At 37.2% G+C, this 20257-nt stretch overlaps 1 protein-coding gene across 11 annotated transcripts in view; it reads left to right on the top strand.

The window, feature by feature from the left end:
• Positions 1-20257, top strand: part of NCOA3 (nuclear receptor coactivator 3) — a 175641-nt gene that overhangs the window by 145001 nt on the left and 10383 nt on the right. For all 11 annotated transcript variants that reach the window (XR_007352632.2, XM_075118779.1, XM_048819450.2 and 8 more), the window contains 12 exons: positions 416-604; positions 840-941; positions 1738-1878; positions 6164-6311; positions 6995-7383; positions 7714-8594; positions 10418-10553; positions 12172-12366; positions 12897-13133; positions 16409-16535; positions 17368-17539; positions 18700-18996. Coding sequence is in view for 10 of the 11 variants with exons in the window: in XM_075118779.1 (XP_074974880.1) it covers positions 416-604; positions 840-941; positions 1738-1878; positions 6164-6311; positions 6995-7383; positions 7714-8594; positions 10418-10553; positions 12172-12366; positions 12897-13133; positions 16409-16535; positions 17368-17539; positions 18700-18996 (3014 nt within the window). In the remaining variant the exon portion in view is untranslated. The remainder of the gene's footprint in view (positions 1-415; positions 605-839; positions 942-1737; positions 1879-6163; positions 6312-6994; positions 7384-7713; positions 8595-10417; positions 10554-12171; positions 12367-12896; positions 13134-16408; positions 16536-17367; positions 17540-18699; positions 18997-20257) is intronic.

The following is a 20257-nucleotide window of genomic DNA, read 5'->3' as shown; positions in this document are numbered from 1 at the left end:
CTGAGGTTTGAAGTCAGTGAACAAATCTTAACAAATGTTTATGATTTCAGAGGATCAGTATGGGAACTACCTGCTCTTTTTTTTTTTTTTGACAACAGAATGACTTTTCCACTCCCTTTTGACTGAGGCTGAACATACCTTAGAGGGGATGGTGTTCTTTCAACTGGCCATGAAGAACACTATCCCCAAAATATCAATATGATGACCTTTAACAAATCTTTTAAAAATGTTATGGTATCTGAGCTTCAAAAATAAGAGACCGGGTGGGTGAGTTAGTATCTTACCTCACTCACTTTCTCTCTCTAATATCCTGGGATGGACACATACAACAACACTGCATATATCAGAAATCAGGCAGTTAAGAATTAATTTTATTTTAAAATCTTTGTGAACTTTTATGATTATTTTCTTTTAGTTAATGGAGTTGCTTGGACTAATGAAACACCTAGACAGAAGAGCCATACGTTTAATTGCCGCATGATGGTAAAAACATCTCATGATCTTTTGGATGATGTGGGCGGCAACCAGGATTCACGTCAGAGATATGAAACCATGCAGTGTTTTGCTTTATCTCAGCCAAGAGCTATGATGGAAGAAGGGGAAGGTAATTTTTCTACAGGAAAATCCTGTTAATATATGTTAAGTAGTAAGTAACTATAGTATGAAGCCTGGGGTTTCAGAATTCATATTTTGAATAATTTAGGCGTTAAATGCAAAATCGTCAAATCTTGTCCCCCATATTATGCCTTTATCTTAATATTGCAAGAGTCCTGCTCCTTTATAAGAAATGTAATAATAGAATAAATAGGACACAGAGGAAAATAACTCTTTCATTGCAGATTTGCAGTCCTGTATGATTTGTGTGGCACGTCGTATCACTACAGTGGAAAGGGTATTTCCAGCAAACCCAGAAAGCTTTATTACGAGACATGACCTTTCAGGTGAGAAATATACTTGAGGTGAAGGTAATGGATGGCTCTTCTTTGTTGTTGTTTTTATTTTGTTTTCTATAAAGTAAATTGTTGCAAATAAGCTTTAATACGTGAAATAACTAGTACTACTTATATTGTTGCCTCTCTTCTTTTAAGTAGGTAATATTTCAAATTATTTACATTACATCTTCCTCTAATAAACACTTTAGAAATACTTCTTATCATATATCAAGTTAATGAAGATTCATTGAGATAATTTCTCCTTTCCTTCTGTAACATCATGAAACCTTTATCGTCTGCTGTGTTTAAATATTTAAACACATTTTTGGGCAGTTGTTTTTTCTTTCAGATGCCAATCACCTGCAGCAACTATTGATTTCAGGTGTAGTTTGTTATAATCTGTGCAAACCATGCCCTCGGCGTCTCCTTTCGGTTGCCTAAAACCAGGGAAACCCAAAATTGTTATATGCTTTTGAGAATTCTGGCATTAACCTCTGGGTGCCTCTATTTCTGTATATGTAAAAATGATATGGTAATAACTTAGCTCACTGGGGAGTTCAGAATTTATGTTCATAAAGCACTTTGAGATTTTTGCATGGGAGGCTTTGTGTAAGTAAAAAGTTTAGATGGATGCTTAGAAAACTACTTCAGTGCTTAGATGCTACAGTGATGGGTACATTATAAAAACATAATATAGACTTTATTTGGTGACTTCTGAAATACTATTCTGTATTTTGAATATTAGGATTACATTTTAAATGATAGGGACTCTATGACTATCTTAAGTTTTTCTTTTCTGTAACAGGTAAACTCGTAAACATAGATACAAACTCATTACGGTCTTCTATGAGACCTGGCTTTGAAGATACAATCCGTCGGTGTATTCAAAGGTTTTTATGCCATAATGATGGACAGTCCTGGTCAAACAAACGCCACTATCAAGAAGGTAGCTCAGATTGCAGCGTTCAGTATACTGTGTCTCTTGCTAGTTGCAATTTTGTGTGTGTGTGTGTGTGGGAGAGAGAGAAAACCACTAAACTCTGCGATTGTACATGCTTTTCCATGTCTTGAACCATTGGAAAACGTTCTTTCTATATTTATAAACTGAAGGATGATGAGATCTCTAGTAAGGAATGTCTGGTGTAGCAGCTGCCTTGTTGTTCAAGTATGTCCATTGGTGTTTGACAGTTTTTATGAAATATATGACAGACATTCCTGTAGATTGGACTTACCTGTTTGTCCACAAGACAGGTACAGCTGGAAAGCAGCGTATTAAGCCATGCTTCCTTAATGAGCTGCTAGCATGGCTGTACATAGATTGGAGGGGTCCACTTTTAGCAAAAAAAAGCATACAGTAGTTCATTTGTTAGCTTTTGTCAAGAAGGGCGATGTGCCTATTATGAAATAGACTGTGACCTGAAGAAGAGCTCTGTGTAAGTTTGAAAGTTTGTCTCTTATCAAGAGAACTTGGTCCAATAAAAGATATTACCACACATACTTTGTGTCTATGACATCAAGTCATTTTATCTAGTTCTATGAATAGCCCTTAGTTGGTAATGTCTTTTGGTCACTAATTACCTTTGTCCCATTCATATGAGAGCTACAGATGAAAGATCACATTTAAACCTTTTCCCCTCCATGCCAAATAATCTGTTTAATAATAAAAATACCTAGTTCCTACTTTGATTATAGAGTTCACAGTGTTGTACAGCATATTACAAAGGAATTAAATATCAGTATCCACATTTTACAGATAGGAAACTGGTGCACAGAGGTGTAAAGTGACTTGCCCAAAGCCACACAGCAGGACAATGACAGAGTTGGGAATAGAACCCAAGTCTCTTGAGTCCTAGCCTCATGCCCAGTTCTAAACACTGAGAGCTAGGATCTCTGTGATGCAGACTATGAAGGGACTGAGTTTCCACACAATTTTTAGAGTGACTGTATTGTGTATGACACACAGCAAGTTTAATTCTATAGAGAGAATAAAAATCTATTTATGTGAACAAAGCAAAGATGTAAACATGCATAAAGCATGTTTGTTTATAGAATAAAAATTTAGGAGTTTGTTTCAGTAGGTTGATGCCCAGTCTCCTTTTCTGTAGCTGTAAACTGTACCTATAGTGAGATATATGAAGCCCAAGTACTTGGATTTGGACTCTCAGTTCAACTGCCAATACAACTTGTCACTGCAAAAGGGAGTCTGTCCTTTTGAAAATTTTAACTTTAATGGGGCGAAGAGAATTAATTATATGTTTACCCAACTTTGTCTGGGGAATTCTCAGAGACATAAGCAATTATAAAAAGCTAAATACTAGAGTTGGCTGAAAAAAATGGAATTTCCACCCTTCAGGAAATTCTGAGACCAAATTTGGGACAAAACATCAAAATCTTGGAATTTTCATGAGATGACCTTATTAGAAACATTTTGTTTTGATTTATACATTACATTATAATTTACTATAAAACAGTCAAAATCAGATGTTTCAACCTCATTAAAATGAACTGTTTAGATAATTTCCTATTGAAAATTTCTATTAAATCAGTAAGTTCCCATGAAACATTTGAATTTTTCGATGAAAGTTGTTTTATTGGAAAAATGTGTACTGTCTCTGATAGATACTAATTATTGCATCACATTTGAAGGTGATTTGAAGATTGAAATGTCTAAACCTCTTTCTTGGAATCAAAGCAAACTATTGATAAATGCATCAGCATCTTTAGAGTTCTGACAGTTCTGTGCAGTCAGCACAAAAAACTGCAGCAAAAACTTTATTCAAAAATCGCCGACTGAGGAGATATCTGAGCCATTAGCGATTGTCTTTGAAAACTCGTGGAAGACAGGAGAAATTCCAGAGGATTGAAAGAGGGCAAATATAGTGCCAATCTATAAAAAGGGAAATAAGGATAATCTGGGGAATTACACACCAGTCAGTTTAACTTCAGTACCCAGAAAGATAATGGAGCAATAAGCAATAAATTTGGAAACACCTAGAAGATAAGGTAATAAGTAACAGTCAGTATGGATTTGTCAAGAACAAATTATGTCAAACCAACCTAATAGCTTTCTTTGTCAGGGTAACAAGCCTTGTGGATAGGGGAAGCAGTAGATGTGGTATACCTTGACTTGAGTAAGGCTTTTGATATTGTCTCACATGATCTTCTCATAACAAACCAGGGAAATATAGTCTAAATGGAGCTACTATAAGGAAGGTTGGAAAACCATTCCCAGAGAGTAGTTTATCAGTGGTTCACAGTAAAGCTGAAAGTGCATATTGAGTGGGATCCCTCAGAGACCGGTCCTGAGTCCGGTTCTGTTCAATATTTTCATCAATGACTTGGACAATGGCATAGAGAGTACATTAAGGGCATGGCTACACTTGCAGATGTAGAGCGCTTTGAGTTAAACCAGCCTTCGGAGAGCGCAATAGGGAAAGTGCTGCAGTCTGTCCACACTGACAGCTTCAAGCGCACTGGCGTGGCCACATTTGCGGCACTTGCAGCGGCATTGGGAGCGGTGCATTATGGGCAGCTATCCCAGCATGCAAGTGACTGCAACATGCTTTTCAAATGGGGGGTGGGGTGGAGTGTGACAGGGAGTGTGTTGTGTGTATGTGGGGGGAGAGAGAGTGGGTTGGGGGGGGCTGAGAGCATGTCAGCATGCTGTTTTGTAAGTTCAGACATTACAGACCCTTCCCCCCTCCCCCCCCCCAGCATTCCACACTAATAGCTTGCTTTGTCTCGGAGCAGATAAGCAGCCAGCTGTCAGAAACGGAGCTTTCAAAGGCCATATCCGCATTCCTGCAGCGATTCAAAAACAATGACAAGGGTGGCCACTTGACTTAAGGAGATTATGGGACATTTCCGGAGGCTTATCAGAGCGCAGTAATGCAACACCTCGTTCACACTGGCGCTACGACGCTCCAGCAGGGGGCAGCAAACATTATTCTACTCACCGAGGTGGAGTACCAGCAGCACTGTAGCCATGGAGTCAGAGCACTCTACGTGCCTTGCCAGTGTGGATGGGTAGTGAGCTAGTGCGCCCGGGGCTCCTTTATTGCGCTGTAACTCTCAAGTGTAGCCAAGCCCTTACAAAGTTGTGGATAATACCAAGCTGGGAGGAGTTGCAAGCGCTTTTGAGGATAGAATTAAAATTCAAAATGATCTGGACAAACTGGAGAAATGGTCTAAAGTAAATAGGATGAAATTCAATGAAATTCAATAAGGACAAATGCAAAGTACTCAGTTTAGGAAGGAAAAATCAATTGCACACATCAAAATGATAAATGACCGCTTCGGAAGGAATACTGCAGAAGGGCATCTGGGGGTTATGTGGATCACAAGCTAAATGAGTCAACAGTGTACCACTGTGTTGCAAAAAAAAAAGTGAACATCATTCTGGGATGTAGTAGCAGGAAAGTTGTAAGCAAGATACGTGAAGTAATGCTTCCACTCTACTCCTGGCTGACAAGATCTCAACTGAAGTATTGTGTCCTGTTCTGGGCACCACATTTCAGGAAAGATGTGACAAACTGCAGAAGGCCAGAGGAGAACAACAAAAATTAGTAATGTCTAGAAAACATGACCTGCAAGGAAAGATTGAAACTATTGGGTTCAATTAGTTTGGAGAAGAGAAGACGGGGGGGGGGGGGGGGATTTTTCAGGTAAATAAAAGGTGGTTACGAGGAGAAGGGTAAAAAATTGTTGTTGTTAATCTCTGAGAATAGGACAAGAAACAATGGGCATAAATTACAGCAAGAGATGTTTAAGTTGGACTTTAGGAAAAACTTCCTAACTGTCAGGGTAGTTAACCACTGGAAGAAATTGCCTAGGGATGTTTTGGAATCCCCATCATTGGGGATTTTAAAGAGTAGGTTAGACAAACACCTGTCAGGTATGGTCTAGATAATACTTAGTCCTGCCTTGAGTGCATGGGACCACACTAGATGACCTGTTGAGGTCCCCCTTCCAGTCCTAAACTTCTGAGAGTCTATATTTTGATTTGCTGTCTCTCCGCCTCCCCCGCTTTAGTCTTTGGGAACTGTAGCAGTATGTTCCAAGTCTTTGGATAGCCATGTCTGTTTTATGTCTGCTTTTAATGTTGTTTTTCAGCATATTAATCTGTTGAGTATTTTGTTCAACAATTATAGTAAAGTTTACATAAATTACTTGCTCTTTGGGATCTGAAATACAAGCGGATTACCACTGTGCAATTGTGTTTTTCCTCACAGCTTATATGCAAGGCCATGCTGAAACTCCACTGTATCGGTTCTCCTTAGCAGATGGTACTATAGTGACAGCACAAACAAAGAGTAAACTGTTACGAAGTTCAGTAACTAATGACCGTCATGGATTTGTCTCCACCCACTTCCTTCAAAGGTGAAATTAACAATGTTCATCTGGCAGATTTAAATATTGTAGCTTTTTGTATTGATATTTGATGCTATATAACAGGAGTTGCCAAACTTATTGAACTTCCAAGCTGCATACAATAATCTTCACTTTAACTGTAAAAGAGCTATGTATGGCTAACGAGCCACAGTTTGGCCACTTCCTGTGACTTGTCCTGTTGATTGCAAGACTAATTGAAAGGCACTTTGGAAGTAGTCTGTGCCTGTCACTGGAGAAGTGCTCCCAGCTTCTGGTCAATGAGCAGCTGAGATTGTTGATGGCAATACTAAACTGTTTCTTCTGTGATGAGTGGAGTGCTGTCATTCATTGACTCGGGGAAGAAAGTGATACAAGAAGGGTGATGTTCAAAATGATAAATGCATAAATCTAAATAACGGCCAGAGATATAAAATGCTTTAATGGGATAAGATTGAGTTCCCCCATAAATTAAATGACCTTTACTCCTTTATACTATGTGAATGAATGAGCAGTATTGCCACTCGATGGCTCAAGTTTAGTGTGACCTTTGTGGATGGAGCTTATACATATCTTGCTGATTTTTTTCAGTGATTATTTGATAATGTTATCAATTCTCTTTATGTGGAACTTGATTCCTATAAAGTTTTAAATATTTTTCTGTGGGGTGGGGTGGCGGGATGCTGAATTTGCAGAGAACAGAATGGATACCGACAAAATCCCAACCCAGTGGGACAAAACATCAGAGCATCTACAGCTGGAAGCACAAATTCTGTTGGTGCTATTATGAACATGTCACCAGGTCAAAGCATGCCAATGCAGAACAGGAACTATGGCATGGGAGATCCCAGTGCGATGGGACAGATGAGCGGCATTAGATACATAGGTCCTGGTAATATTGGAACCATTAACTCTGGACCAGGAATGCAGTCCTCTCCTTATCAGAACAGCAATTATGGGTTAACTATGAGTAGTCCACCACATGGTAGTCCCAGCTTGACTTCCAGCCAACAGAACTTAATGATTTCTCCTAGGAATCGTGGAAGTCCAAAAATGGGTTCACACCAGTTTTCTCCAGTTGCAGGTATTTTATTTTTGGTATAAACTTTTCTCTAGGGTTTGCTTTTTGCCCCTTTTTATCTTAATTTTTTGTTCTTTTTAATATATTATGGTCTTATAACATCTGAACTACTATACCGTAAGTGTAAAATACCTAATTTTATGATGAGGATATATTTAAAGGTACAGTAATTAGTGGTACAGTATTTCTTGTTTCTGCTATCTGTATTTCATTTGTTAATGTGCATGTTTAAATAGACTTATTCAGTATGTAATGGTTACCTGGCAAATAAAAAATCAAATGTAGATATTACTTCTGTTATATAATAACTCTAACAAAATAACTCTCATACAGGTATGCACTCCCCAATGGGATCTGCTAGCAACACTGGCAACAACAGCTTCTCTAGCAGTTCCCTTAGTGCCCTTCAAGCCATTAGCGAGGGGGTTGGAACTTCCCTTCTATCAACGCTTTCCTCACCGGGTCCAAAATTGGATAATTCCCCAAATATGAATATAGCTCAGCAAAGTAAAATGGGCAACCCGGACTCAAAGAGTCCTTCTGGCTTGTATTGTGAACAAAGTCAAGTGGAGAGTTCTATGTGCCAGTCAAACAACAGGGACCTCCTTAGTGACAAAGACAGTAAAGAAGGAAATCTGGAAGGGTCTGAGAGTCAGAGGGGACCAAATGAAAGCAAAGGTCATAAAAAGCTCCTTCAGTTACTCACATGCTCCTCAGATGAGAGAGGGCATTCTGCATTGTTAAACTCACCATTGGAGTCTGGTTGTAAAGAATCTTCTACCAATGTTACAAGTCCCTCAGGAGTCTCCTCTTCTACATCTGGAGGGGTCTCTTCCTCATCAAACGTGCATGGGTCCCTGCTACAAGAAAAGCACAGGATTTTGCATAAATTGTTGCAGAATGGTAATTCTCCAGCAGAAGTAGCAAAGATCACAGCTGAAGCTACTGGTAAAGATACGTACCATGATTCCAGCAATACAGCCCCCTGTGTAGAAGGAACTATCAAACAGGAACAACTGAGTCCTAAGAAGAAGGAAAACAATGCTCTACTCAGATACCTACTAGACAAGGATGATATAAAGGATCCACTATCAAAAGAAATGAAACCTAAGGTAGACGGTCTGGACAATAAAATGGGACAATGCAGTAGCTCCACTATTCCTACTTCAAGTCAAGAAAAAGAGATTAAAATAAAAACAGAACCTTCTGAAGAGGTAGAGTATTTAACCTTGTACAGGAGTTTTGTTGTTGAACTCACCAATATTTTTCTTATTAGAGTTAACAACCAAAAAAGGAGACCATTCAATTTTTGTGTATGATTATTTCCAAAACAGTACTGTGTAACCACAGCATAAAAACATATGTTTAGTTTTATGATAGTTAACAAACTACATTTAACTTGAACAAGAGTATGTACTGTAACAAAATGTGCTATACTGGAGTTCTTTGAATAATATTAGTGTTGAGCTATCAAACAATTAAGGCAAAGTATATTTCTTTTATTTTATTTAAAATTAAATCTTTAAAATTGGCAATTTTTACATAGCATATATTTATTTTCATGGGTCATTTGGAAATGAAGCTGCCAGCTGACTCAATAAATTAGTTGTGAGTGCTACAGTAGGAAGTAAAAGAAAATGAACATAAGTGGAAACTATCCATTTTCTATATGCAATTCAGTTTAAAAATGTGGGGTGCTAGTTTCTCACACTGGATTTACACAGAGATGATTCCAGTGACGTTGCCCTTGATTACATTGGTGTAAACGTGAGAATAATGCCAGTGAATCCTGTAAAGGAAGTCTATAACTGAATATATATTATGTGACTTCTGCTTTTCAGTACTTGAGATGTTTAAAAAAATCTTCGGGAAGTTGGGGAGGAAGTGCCATCAAACAACTTGAGTTACATGTACATACAATAGCCAAAGCTGATTCTTTAAAATGTTCCGTACAGGCAGACCCCTGTGCCTGAACGGAGACCCATTTGGTCTTCAGATGTTACTACTTATCACAATTTAAAACACTATTTGAAAGTGTTCAACTGTGTTTAAATATATCTGAATAGATGCTTTCATAATCAACAGCAGTTGAATTTAGGCCGTGATCCTGCAACTGCTCTGCCTGGGCTGGCTACTTATTGAAGTCAGTGGTGCTCTTGGTAGGCACAGGGGCCTTGTAAAGCTCTTCAGGGAAGGACTGTGTATTTCTGTACAGTGCCTAGCACATTTTGGGAACTACTGCAATATAAATAATGTTGATTATTCATAGGGCGGTTTTTCAATAATCATTCGAACATCTTAAAAAATGTTTTACATTTCTTAGTGACCACTTACTAAAGGTCGATGCAAACTAAACACTTCATTGCCATTGGAGTTTTCTGTACCATATATGAAGACAATTACCAACTGCTATGTAGCTTATATATACATGTGCTCTTTAAATCTCTGAGAATTATGGAACACCTGTATGGTGAGGTTATCATCTAGCAAACTAACATAGATCTATTTTGTTCAAACTGTGTGATTCAGGGACAAATTTTCAAAGAAAGGTAGCCATGCAATTACCCTGCAAAAGATGTGCCTAATTTGCACATGTGGTTACTGTGATTTGTGTGCACAAATTATCAATTAGGTGCACTGGTATTGGCATGTACAATTATAATAATTGTGACTATGAAATAAAGTCATGCCCGTAGTGCTTTGCTTTACCATTCAAACTTTTGAGACTAATGCAGAGAAGTCTCTCAAATTTGAGATGCTAAAAATATTTGCATTCAGATGAATTTTTTGTGTATCTACTTTTTCCCTGAGGTTTTGCTTTCCCAAAACCAACAAAGCAAAATGCATTAACTAAATAGTTGAATGATGTCTGAAGAATTCTTTGGAAGTCAGCATTAAGTCCTGAAATGTCATAACTGAACTAAAGCATTTGAGTGTATATGTTGCTAAGGGTTGTTAAGACTTGTGAGGGGCTAAATGGAAAGTTAAAGGATGAACAATGTGAGAGTAGTATTGTTTGTTTTTTTTTTCCTCTTAGATGAGTGGAGACTTGGATAATTTGGATGCAATACTGGGTGATCTGACTAGTTCTGATTTTTACAATAATGCTGTGTCTACAAATGGGAGTAATCTTGGAACTAAGCAAACATCATTTCAAGGAAATGCCCCATTGGGTAAGAAAGTTCACTTAATTCCACTTTTCTGTAAAGTTAGGGGTTATTGTGTGATTTGCTTTCAATGTAATGTACATTTAACTCCTTCTTTGCTTGGTGAATGTTTTGTTTCTGATTTGCTAGGAAATCAGTCTACAGGAATAAGTCATGTGCAGGGCTAGTTATCCATTGGTAGATTGTATTTATATAATTAGCATGAAGAAGTATTATGAAATATCAGAGGACATTGAAAATCCCTTTTCAGCCAGCATCTGATTTATACTAAATTATAAAAATTGATACAGAGCTGTGTATCTGAATTGTGGGCCCTGCCAATGGCATGTCCAGACTCTAGCATTACAAAGAGCAGCTTCAAGAACTTTGTGTTCCCTACAAATGTTGAGCAAAGTTAACTTCTCTTCACTTACCATCTTATGGTCCTCCTTGCACTTCTCTAATGTTGCACTCTAGAAATCCACATATCAAAGACAGTGGGAAAATATATTGTTATGAATTGGGGCAATTGCAGATTAAAAGAAGCTTGCAGATGGCCAGGAAAAGACTGAAGGATGAGTGGCAAGCTTCTGATTTGCCACTGCTCTACCCAGATACCTTCAGGCCTGCACCATCTAATGAATACTCCAAATTTTATTTCTAAAGGGCTGACCACCCCTACCAGTAGGGGGAGTGGGAGGGAAGGTTAATGTTACTTGTGGGATGACATCATTACCACTATTGCTGTGTTCTATATCTGTCTCAATGCATAGATACTATAGTGATAAGCACATTACAAAAGCTTAAAACAGATATCTCCTGGCAAGTAAGTTTACTCCTATGGCTAGTAGATGTCTAGTATATTTTTCAAGCTCTCCTGAGGAGTGTCAGAGATGACCAAATTTCATACTGGAGGTGGACCTTGTGGGTCTTTCTGTTTGCTTTGAGGCAATAATTCGTGCATTTCAATGTATGTAACTGGTATATATATCATGGGCAAACCAAAGAGTAGGAACCAGTATGGGTTTTGATAGAGCAAGTTGGTTCCAGGTATTACACAGTAGGATAAGGGTGTGTTAGCAAAAGAGGTGTAACCTGAATGTGAATAAGGCTGGAGAGCCCAATGGGATTAAGATGCTTGAGAGAATTGTAACTTTCTAAGGGTGAAGAATAGAACCTTGCTTGCAGTTAAGATTATTACGAAAGGTGAATTGTACACTTACTTTGGAAGGACAGTACTTTCCAGACACACACCAAGTTTTGTGAGAATATACGATGTATAAAATAAGAACTGAAGACCAACACCAATATATCAAGAGGCATGCACAGTGATCATGAAATTGTAATACAGTATATGCCAGGAGAACACCTAGACAAAGAGTCCTAGATAGTAGTTTAAAATGTTTGATCATATTACACTTAGGGTCCAAGAACTTGTTTGTCTGGAGAAAGTTCAACTAACCGTATTTTCCAGTCATGGCTCATCTGCAGGGACAAATGCCTAAATAAAAATAACTATTCATGGCTTGTTAAATGTGTAGTGTAGTTGCTCAAAAATATTTATAACTTGTATAAATCATCAGTAGGACATTCTGTTTCTTGTTTAAAGAGGTACAGTTGAAAACATCTTTTAATTCTTTAACAGGTATGAGAAGTCCCCAGTCTGTGCAGACTACCCGTCCTCCTTTCAACAGAGCCATGTCTTTAGACAGCCCTATACCTGTGGGTTCAAGCCCTCCAGTGAGGAGTGTCAATGCATTCTCCATGTTACAAAAGCAAAACATGATGGGTGGGAATCCAAGAATGATTGAGAACCAGGAAAATTTTGGATCAAACATGGGTTTGTTGATTACATACAAAGAGATCTCATTATAATTGAAAATATTGTAAAATTTTATGTGTTTGAAATTAGTTAAAATGTGAATATATAAGAATGAGGCATGTTAATCTTTAACATTTACCATCTAAATCATTAAACTGATTTTAAGTAACTATTATTGCCCATAGCTGGAGTTATTAGGTTATAGTTATATCCAGTCATCTGTTCTACTGGGACTTTGTTTTAGCTGAATTATTAAAAAAAAACTGTTTTGAAATACTGAAGTGTCTTTTTAATGTGTGGTTGACCAGATCAGTTTGTGAGAGCAGCCAGTCAAAAAATTTAATATTCTTAATTTTGGCTAAATTAATATACTTGTAAGACGTAATGAAGCCTGCCATGGCCAGATTTAATAGGAGTTCAGTAATCTGTTCTCTGCTCATTGGCTGTTGTCAGTGTAATTAGGGAGAAAATAGAAATGGTTCCAATAACAAAACTTATCATAAGTTCTATAGGAGAAATAATCTTTTATATGCTCTTCATTGTACTAGGTGGACCCAACAGAAATATGGCTATGAATCAGCATTCAGCAGGAGACTGGGTTTTGCCAAGCTCAAAGGTTAACAGACTGGAACCTACAAATTCTGGTTCAATGGTGAGACCAGGACCAGATTATAACCCATCGCTTCCCAGACCTACAGTGGGTGGCTCCATGCCTGGTTTGCCCATCCGTTCTAATAGCATAACTGGGACAAGACCAATGCTACAACAGCAAATGATTCATATGAGTAAGTTCTTTACATTTGTATAAACCTATTTAATAAAATGCATAGTTGTTTGTTGATCAGGTACTGAAATTAAAAGGATCTTTATTCTGAATGCCAGGATTTACATTCAAAGACAGTTAATTCCTTGAGGCAAGCTCCATATTTCCTCTTGTGCTTGGAAAGTGCCAGGCACACTGTAGGAAGTTCCTTAATCTTAATGAATAATTTCAGACTAAGGAATTCCATATTAGTTAAATTAATTAATTCATTTGTCCATATGTTTGCTTATATTTCCAGTTGGAGGTGTTGTTTTTCCTATCACGCAAAAAAAAAAAAAAAAAAGAGTTCATATATTGATAATCTAGCTCTATATTCTTGTTGGAGATGGCTTCTACATATTCCCGCCTGTGAAATGCAAAGTTCTAGGAACTGCTCTATAGTTAGCTGCAGGTGTAGGGACTCTGTATCAGGAGTTTTAGGAAATCTAGGTTAAAACAAACTACTATTTTAATTAATAATAGTTATTGGTTTTACTAAAAAAAAAAAAAAAAAAAAAGAGGAGTCCTTGTGGCACCTTAGAGACTAACAAATTTATTTGGGCATTTATTTATTTGTTAGTCTCTAAGGTGCCACAAGGACTCCTCGTTGTTTTTGCTGACGCAGCCTAACACAGCTACCACTCTGAAATTGGTTTTACTAGTATGTAGATAACTTTTCAGGTTATCAAAGGTAATTGTAAAAAGCTTTTTTTTTTTTTAAATTTTCTGCACTATCATGCACTTAAGTTCTTGGACCTACTATGGCTATTTTCTAGGGTGTCATGTCTCATATAGCACCTAAAGACCTATACGAGAAAGACCGGATTTAAATGGTGATCTCATGCCCTTTTGTCATCCTAAAACTAGCTGATCCAAGAAGAAATCATATGCAGTGTTCAGAAGATGCTTCTTTAAACTTGACCCATATTGGTTCTTAACCACTTGGTACCTGATCCTCTCATCGCTGTTTCCCACAGGGCAGAATTGCCCTGCATTTGCATCCAGCTTTTTTATCAAAAGTAGTGTCTGAGTTTCATGTGAACAAGACTATTAATGCCCTTTTTTTCTTTTTAAAACATGATGCTCATATGACAGAAACTAAGCTTCATGCCCAAAATGTTAAGTGTGCCTTAAGTTTTAATTAAGATAGAACTCAACCATTAAAGAAAACTTCCATGATTTTTGTAGCATTTTGGGGTCAGTGTAAAGGAAATGCCATTTCCACATTGCACCTCTCAAAGTCAATTGGACTGGACCCTCAAACTTGTTATACTTCAGCGAGGGTTAGTACCCAAGGGTCTGAGGGCTCACACCACCAGGGCTAAGGCAGGATCAGTGGCATTTCTCTAACATTTCCATCATAGAAACGTACTGCCTGAAGTTTTGTGTGCACCTTTTTTTCAGCCCTACTGTCTCAGCTTGACATTGGGATGTGATGCTCAATTTGGGAGGACAGTTCTGCAGTTCTTGTTTAATTAGAACATCTTGCTGGAAATTGTATTTCTAGTGAATTCTTATAAGTGGAAATATGCAGAATACTGCGGAGTTTTGGGAAAAGTATTGCTTGTTGGGACAGCACAAATGCCCCCACACTGCACTGTGTGTTTGGAGATGTTAAACGGTGATGTGATTTCCCCAGCCGTCTCAGTTCTTTCTGTTAAAAACCAGAATTCGATGAGAGTAGAACTTCTGGTAAGAGGGAAAGGTGAATGGGTAAGGCAGAAGCAACACACTCAAATAACCAGTTGCTGATAAGTAACTTATTTTGTACTTGTCTTTGGAATGTCACGTGTTCATGTCACTATTACAGTGCATGATTGATAGTGTCCTGACTTCATTGGCAAGAAGAGTGGGTTGGATAAAAATTGGTTTGTTTTTTAAATAAAAAAAGTTTTTTAATTTAAATCAGTTTTTAATTTAAATTGAATACAGGTTATTGCAATAAAAACTAAACTATTCAAAATTAAATTTGAAATTATGACAATCTATGTTAAGGCCTAAATTTTTATAATCTATTAAAATTTAAATTAATTATATGAGTAATATTAAGCAGTACTTGTTTGTTGCCAAGTTTTAAAGAAAGTCAAACCACTGAGCTGGTGGAAGTCACAGTGTGGTGGAACCAGAATTTGTTGATGTGCTAAACCAGCTTTTGACAGCAGTAGCCTCTTCTACAGATGCAGAGAAAATATCTTCTTAATTTCAGTTTATTCAACTAGTTCAGTTCAATATTAGCTCAAAGTTAAGAAGCCAAATGTGAGTTGCAAAAGCAGGAAAGCTTGTTATCCTTTTCCTCTTCCAATCTATTAATAAAATCTGGGTCTGAGAGGATGAGGTCTACTAGTTCTAAAATCTTGAAGGTCATGGTAACTATAAACAATCAGTTTAGTTCACTATCTACAAACAGTGCTTCCTTTGGTTAATTAATCAGTTTTAAACACCAAACATATTTTCTCATGTATCAGCATATTTAAGGTAGTTTTATTTAACTAATAAAAATACCATTTTAAAATGCTGGGGTTTTTTTCATGTTTAATTGAACTTTAATTTTCATCCAAATAGAGCTTGACACAAATCACAAGTAAAAAATTAATATTTTAGTAAATAAATGACTAATTCACCATTTTCTACCATAATAAAAGTGTAAACATTAAAAATCTGAATAAATGTAAATTAAGCTAGATAATTGCTTACATAAATGTGCTTAGATATAGTGTATTCTCCTGGTTAGCAAGAAGTAGCACCAAATTTAGTGTAAAGGCTAGATTTAGTTGCAAATCAACATGTTTTAATGGTTACCAACCAGTGACAGTTAACATTTCTTTAGGAAAATAACTAAAAAATTCAAATGCAAAATGAGATTAAAATTGATTATTTAAAATAAGGTTTCCTGCTTGCTGATTTAAATCATGAATAAAATGGGGATTTAAATCTCTTTGATTTAAATGAACCCACCCTGAAAAATCACTTTTGAATTTTATAAGGTTACTGCATTCTTATTGTTCCTATTTGGGACTGATTTTAGAAATCAAAATCCTATCATGTAGAGAGCAATAGCTCTAGTCCTTCATATCGTGTGTGTGTGTACGTGTGTACATGCTGTTTAAAGTATTTAGTTCTAATTAGACTGTTAACATATTGAAGTTACCAGCATAACACACAATCTGTAGAATCACAAACTTTTATTTCCCATGTAAAGCAGGATGTTAAATTTTACCTTTGTTTTCAAAAAATAAAAAAATTAATTTTACTTCACAGGGCCTACTGAGATTAATATGGGTATGGGAGGTAATCCTTACGGGCAACCAGGACCATCTAACCAGCCAGGATCATGGCCTGACAGCATGCTCTCCATGGAGCAAGGACCTCGAGGGTCACAAAACAGGTAGGGTTTAGAATGGCTGACGAAAGCTGCATACATTGAATATGACTAATCACTGCTACAAGAAGAGTTTAAAAATTGGAATAGTATTTGTTCTGTTATATGACTTTCTGAACCCATTAAGTGCTTGCAGAGCCCTTTGTTCCATGAGCAGTGGGCACCAGCTGACACAGAAGATTCATCAAAAAATGGGCCTGTGCCCTAACAGAACACTAACACCACCACCAATATGGCTTACAGCCGATGTTAAAATAACCTGGTTTAACAGCTTTGAGGATAATTTTAAGCTGTGTTTTAATTGTTTTAAATACATTTTTATAAACACATACATGATGAGATATATATATATATATATATATATATATAATATATGAAAATATATGGCAGTGCCACATAAGTTCCTAGAAGTGAACTTTGAAAGTTCTTTTCTAACTCTGAAAATTTCTCATCTCTCTTGCTATCATGGATTTGTAAACTGATAATAGTTGGATTTGATAGGTCTTTTCCATTTTAGTGCATGCATTAGTGGACTTGGGAGTAAAGACTTCAGGCTTGTCTACATTAGCAGTTCATGGCAAGCTAGGCTGTAAATCTACCGTGCTCTAGCTTACTACCTCAGCTTGCCATGAACTATGTATTTGTGTAGACAAGCCGTTAGTTTTTGTTTCCAGCTCTGCTACTGGGACATTGCCTGTATCTGTTAACCTTTATGCCTTAGTTTACCCTTCTGTAATATGGGTAATACTTACCCATTTCTGTAAAGTTGTTTGCTCTCTGCAGGTGATATATGCCACATGTTTTTATAATTAATGGTTTTAAACTTGTTGCTTTATAGACAATTAGTTAGAAGTTCTTTGGATGATTTCTTATGTCCACCTCCTAACATGGAAGGCCAGAGTGATGAAAGGGCTCTTTTAGATCAGCTGCACACGTTGCTGAGTAACACAGATGTCACAGGACTGGAGGAAATTGACAGAGCATTAGGAATTCCTGATCTTGTAAATCAAGTAAGTAACCAAGAGGTTTTTAACCATTTATTTTCCTGCTTTCTGTATGATCTTGGTACTTGGAAAGTGAATAAAAAAAAGCATAACATCTCAACCTTTTAAAATCTGCTTCATGAATCCCTCTTTGATGAAAAATACTAACCAGTATTCGTTAAACATTATACCAAAATAACTTGTTTTATGTTTTTCAAAAAATATTACACGTAAGAAGGTGCCATTTTAGCATAACAGACATGGATATATTCCAATTCCTGACTACTTACAATATTAACACAAACAATTATATATTACTGTTTATTCCTGTTAGCACTGCAGAAGTAGCACAGCTGTGGGAGAGTGAATTGGATTCTTATGATTCATGCATCATCTACAGAGTTCAGACTGGAGAATACTTTAGTGGCAATGATGTGCAAGTACAAAAGAACTCAGTATGGCTTTCAGATCCCAGACTGAGTTTGCATGGCTGGCTGTTAAAAATATAAAAAATATTTTTAAAAATCTTGTAGAATGAGCACACTTGATCTGGAAATCATTCAGAAACAGAACCCTGTACTGTCCTTTTTACAAAGTCGTTTTTCAAAGCAAAATTACACTTTAAACTACAAAGGCACAGGCATCGACTTTCCAAAGTGCTGGGAGGTGGGGGTTCAAACCCTGGCTCTGCCCCAGGCCCTGCCCCCACTCCACCTCTGCCCTGCTTCTTCCCACACAGTTCTGCCCCCTCCCCGAATGCACTGCGTTCTTGCTCCTTCCCCTTCAGCCTCCTCCACGGTGCGCAACAGTTGATTGTGGTGGGCGGGAGATGCAGCGCTGATCCGCGGGGCCTGCTGGCAGGTGGGAGGCACTGGGGTTGTGGGGGAGCTAGTATAGGGCTGGAGCAGCCATGGAGTCAGCACCCATGACAAAAGGAGCAGCCTTTGTAACTATTCTGTGTGTTGGGCTCTTCAAAAGTGTTTTGAAAAGTCATTTTTTATTAACTATAATCATCACTTCAGACAGATAAGACTGCAGGAAGTGAAAACCAAGGCAAATAGCATTCTACAAATGCCACATTTTCTGTTCAACAATGATCACAGTCTTTTTTGCTGGATCATTTGATGTATTAATTTTATGATTACTTCAGCATTTACTACTTGTGATATATTCTTTGTCTGTTAAAGGGGCAAACTTTGGAACCGAAGCAAGATTCATTTCAAGGTCCGGAATCTGCAGTTATGATTGACCAGAAGCCTCCATTATATGGTCAGCCCTATCAGGGGCAAGGGGCAGCAATGCCAGGGGGTTTTACTAACATGCAGGGACAACAACAATCCTTTAATTCAATGATGAATCAGATGAGCCAACAGAGTAATTTTCCGCTGCAAAGTATGCATCCTAGAGCAAGTGTAATGAGACCCCGAACCAATACACCAAAGCAGCTCAGAATGCAACTCCAGCAGAGGCTTCAGGGGCAGCAGGTAATCATTGCTTTTGTGCTTTCACTTTTGTCTTATTCCAAAAGATAGAAAACTTTGTTGCAGTGGAGAGAGAGGTATAGTGAATTATATTGCTTCAGAAGAATAAAGGGAACATAGAAATTGCCATATCCGTTCACGTGAGAGTTGTCTAGTCAAACATCCTGTCTGACAGTGGCCAGTACCGGATACTTTAGACTCTAGAAGAAAGTGCAAGAACCTCAGTTTGGTCAACGATGGAATAAGTTGCCTATAAGAGATGTCTCTTCCTAGAACCTCCCAGTTAGAGGTTGGTTTGGCCCTGCAGTACAAAGGCTTATATTGCATCCACATTTTTGTTCTTTTAAAAATAATCCTATTTAATATAACTCTGGATGATCTCATTATCCATGCAAATGTCCAATCTTTATTCAGAGTCTTGTTAAGCACTTGGCCCCAGTGAGTTCCACAGTAAATATATCTGGGTTTTGTTTTTTAAGGCATAAATACCTTTTTAACTTATTTGTTTTTCAAATTAATTAACTTTTATTGTTTCAAAACAATGACTTCACAAATATTAAAATGTGCTATTATCTACCAGTCACTCCCTCTATGAATAGAGGTATTCAGATATCACTTGATCTGATTGTGTTAAATAAAATATAAGTGAATGGTGGTGGTACTTTTTTAAAGTATTGTTTGTTCTCCCTTATGAATCTGATCCATTTTAGATACCCTGATGTTATGGTGATAGGCACAGTATAAGAAACTAGATAGATTTTAACACTGTGCCGAAGAAGTGCTGGTTTAAAAAGGTTATCTGTTGTCTCACCGTTTTGATTTAAATTGAAATATTCTGTTAAGAAATGTAATTTGTATGCCTCAGTCGAGTAAAACCTTTATTATCCATAAGTCATTGGGGAACCCTGACTATGTTTTGAATAACAAAAGTATCTGATAGCAGATGAAATTTTTATTGTAATAACTGTAAAGAGTTGTGACCAAGTTCTGGATAATAGGGAGTGTAAGATGATAGAGGCTGGGAGAATTAATGTAGTGGTTTATACTATAAAAGAGTGTAGTATTCAGCACTTCCCACCCTATACCTTTCTTCTTGGCTGTGCCATGACATTGAATCAGGCTATGGCTTTATGGAGCAACTGTCATGTCTTTTTATAATAGTAGCTTTAACAGTATCCACCCTTGAAACAGAGATGAAACCTGTAGTTAATTATATTTTGGAACTTAAGAGTATAAGCGTTGGTCTACTATATTGTGCTTCAAA

This window comes from Caretta caretta, chromosome 13 (assembly GCF_965140235.1).
Source record: "Caretta caretta isolate rCarCar2 chromosome 13, rCarCar1.hap1, whole genome shotgun sequence".
Classification (NCBI taxonomy): domain Eukaryota; kingdom Metazoa; phylum Chordata; order Testudines; family Cheloniidae; genus Caretta; species Caretta caretta.
The sequence above is the reverse complement of the archived record's forward strand: the minus strand, read 5'-3'. Positions and strand labels throughout refer to the sequence as shown.